Source organism: Ostreococcus tauri (genome assembly GCF_000214015.3).
Source record: "Ostreococcus tauri WGS project CAID00000000 data, contig chromosome 02, whole genome shotgun sequence".
In the NCBI taxonomy this organism is placed as follows: Eukaryota; Viridiplantae; Chlorophyta; class Mamiellophyceae; order Mamiellales; family Bathycoccaceae; genus Ostreococcus; species Ostreococcus tauri.
This window is the reverse complement of record NC_014427.2, coordinates 943,813-945,743: the sequence shown is the minus strand read 5'-3', so window position 1 is coordinate 945,743 and position 1,931 is coordinate 943,813. Positions and strand designations below refer to the sequence as shown.

The 1,931-nt window shown below is 59.4% G+C and overlaps 2 protein-coding genes across 2 annotated transcripts; one reads left to right on the top strand and one right to left on the bottom strand.

Annotated features, from left to right (window-relative positions):
- Positions 1–108: 108 nt before the first annotated feature.
- OT_ostta02g04790 (Metridin-like ShK toxin) lies at positions 109–1,443 on the top strand (the record flags this gene model as incomplete). The annotated part of the gene is made up of 1 exon (XM_003075273.2): positions 109–1,443. One exon carries the CDS (start codon positions 109–111, stop codon positions 1,441–1,443), a length of 1,335 nt encoding a protein of 444 aa, XP_003075321.2.
- Positions 1,444–1,530: 87 nt separating this feature from the next.
- OT_ostta02g04780 (unnamed product) lies at positions 1,531–1,931 on the bottom strand (the record flags this gene model as incomplete). Its single annotated transcript, XM_003075272.2, has 1 exon — positions 1,531–1,931. A coding segment is annotated over one exon (401 nt), but the record flags the coding sequence as incomplete, so codon positions are not given.

Here is a 1,931-nt window from a genome sequence, read left to right as displayed (position 1 = left end):
CGGCGGGGCGCTCGGCGCGGCGTGGGGTGGGTGCCGAGAGTGATTTTCATCGTGGCGCTCGTCGAGGCGTTCGCGGCGTGGAACGGGCGGCGGGGGGACGGGACGAAGATGGCGGTCGAGGCGCCCGAGGCGGTGGACGCGCGAGACGGTGGTCGTCGCGCGCGCGTCGCCGAGGTCGAGGGGGCGCGAGCGGCGCTCAGAGAGGTGCGAGCGAAGACGGACGCGGCGACGCGAGAGGCGAGCGAGACCATACGGGCGTTGCGGGAGGAGCTTTTAGCGATGGACGTCGGGAAGAGGTTCGGGAAGGCGCGCGATGGGTTAGAGACGCCGGAGGTGGATGAATTGAACTCGCGCGTCGGGGACGTGCCGGAGTTAGAAACGCCTGAGTTGGAGAGGGTTAACGCGGCGCCAGAGGAGAAGGCGACGACGAAGGTTTCGTCGGAAGTTTCATCATCAGAGGTCGTCGGCCCATCGAAGAAGGAGCGTTCCGTGGAGGATGAGTTGATGACCGTGCGAGGAGCGCCGCACCCGGTGATGAAGGCGCCTACTTCGTTGAACGGTAAACCCGCGCTCGATCCAAATCGTATTCGCACGATATCGTTAAACGCCCCGCGAGCGTTTCTGTACGAGAATTTCTTGAGCGAAAAGGAGTGTGAACATTTGTTAGCGCTCTCCAAGGGCAAGTTGCACAAGTCGGGTGTGGTGGACGCGCAGACTGGGGGGTCAAGTCTGAGCGAAGTACGTACGTCGACTGGGACGTTCATCTCTCGCAAGTACGACGACATCATCGCCGGAGTGGAGGAACGTATCGAACTCTGGTCGCAAATCCCGCAGAGTCATCACGAGGCATTTCAAATCCTTCGATACGAGCCGGGTCAGGAGTATAAGGCGCACTTTGATTACTTTTTCCACAAGAGCGGGATGCGCAACAATCGCATAGCCACCGTATTGCTCTATCTCTCCGACGTCGAGGAGGGCGGGGAAACGGTTTTCCCGAACACGGACGTCCCGACATCGCGAAATCGCTCGATGTATTCTGAATGTGGGAACGGGGGCAAGGCGTTGAAGGCTCGGAAGGGCGACGCGCTATTGTTCTGGAGCATGAAGCCGGGAGGTGAGCTCGACGCCGGGAGCTCGCACGCGGGGTGTCCCGTGATCAAGGGTGAGAAGTGGACCGCGACGAAGTGGATGCATGTGAATCCGCTCGCAGGACCGAACGATGACGCGCACAACGTCTTTTACGATGGCGGTCCGCGATCGACGGCAAGCTGCTCCGACGCCCAAGCCGAATGTCGCGGTTGGGCCGAGTCGGGGGAGTGCGACAAGAACCCGGGGTTCATGCGCGAATCGTGTAAGATGTCGTGTAGGGTATGCGTTGGGGATTGGCGAGATGGGAGTTACGTCAAGCCCGAGGAGGTCAAGTCGGAGACAGCTTCGACGTAGAAGAGGAGGAGTCGAATTGGAGCGAGGAGGTTGAAAAAATCAGCAAAATTAGGAAAAATGATATTCAAGTCCGCGCTCGTCTTCACGTTACGAAATCTTTTCCCCTTTTTTCGTTGTATTCGCATTCGCGCTCGAATTCCGGCGTCTAGCGACGAGCCACACGTTGAAGCCCAACAGAAACGCCTGCGCTCCCAAGACTTCGAACCGCTCGAGCGCTTTATCGTTCGACGTCAACGCCACGAGCCGCACGAACAACATCGGTTGCCACACGAACCTCACCGGTACCAACGTCGTGAGGTACATAAGATTCCAAAACGCGTTCGCGCGACTTCCCCGCGGCGACCGTCTTCGCAATATCAACAGCAACGTGTTCGCCTCAACCAACCCGTTTCGACACGTCTCCATCGCCCGCTCCGGTCGTCTCAGCACGTGTGCGAGCAAAACGGACGTCACTGCGTGATGAATCAACACCAATCGAGCCCCACCGG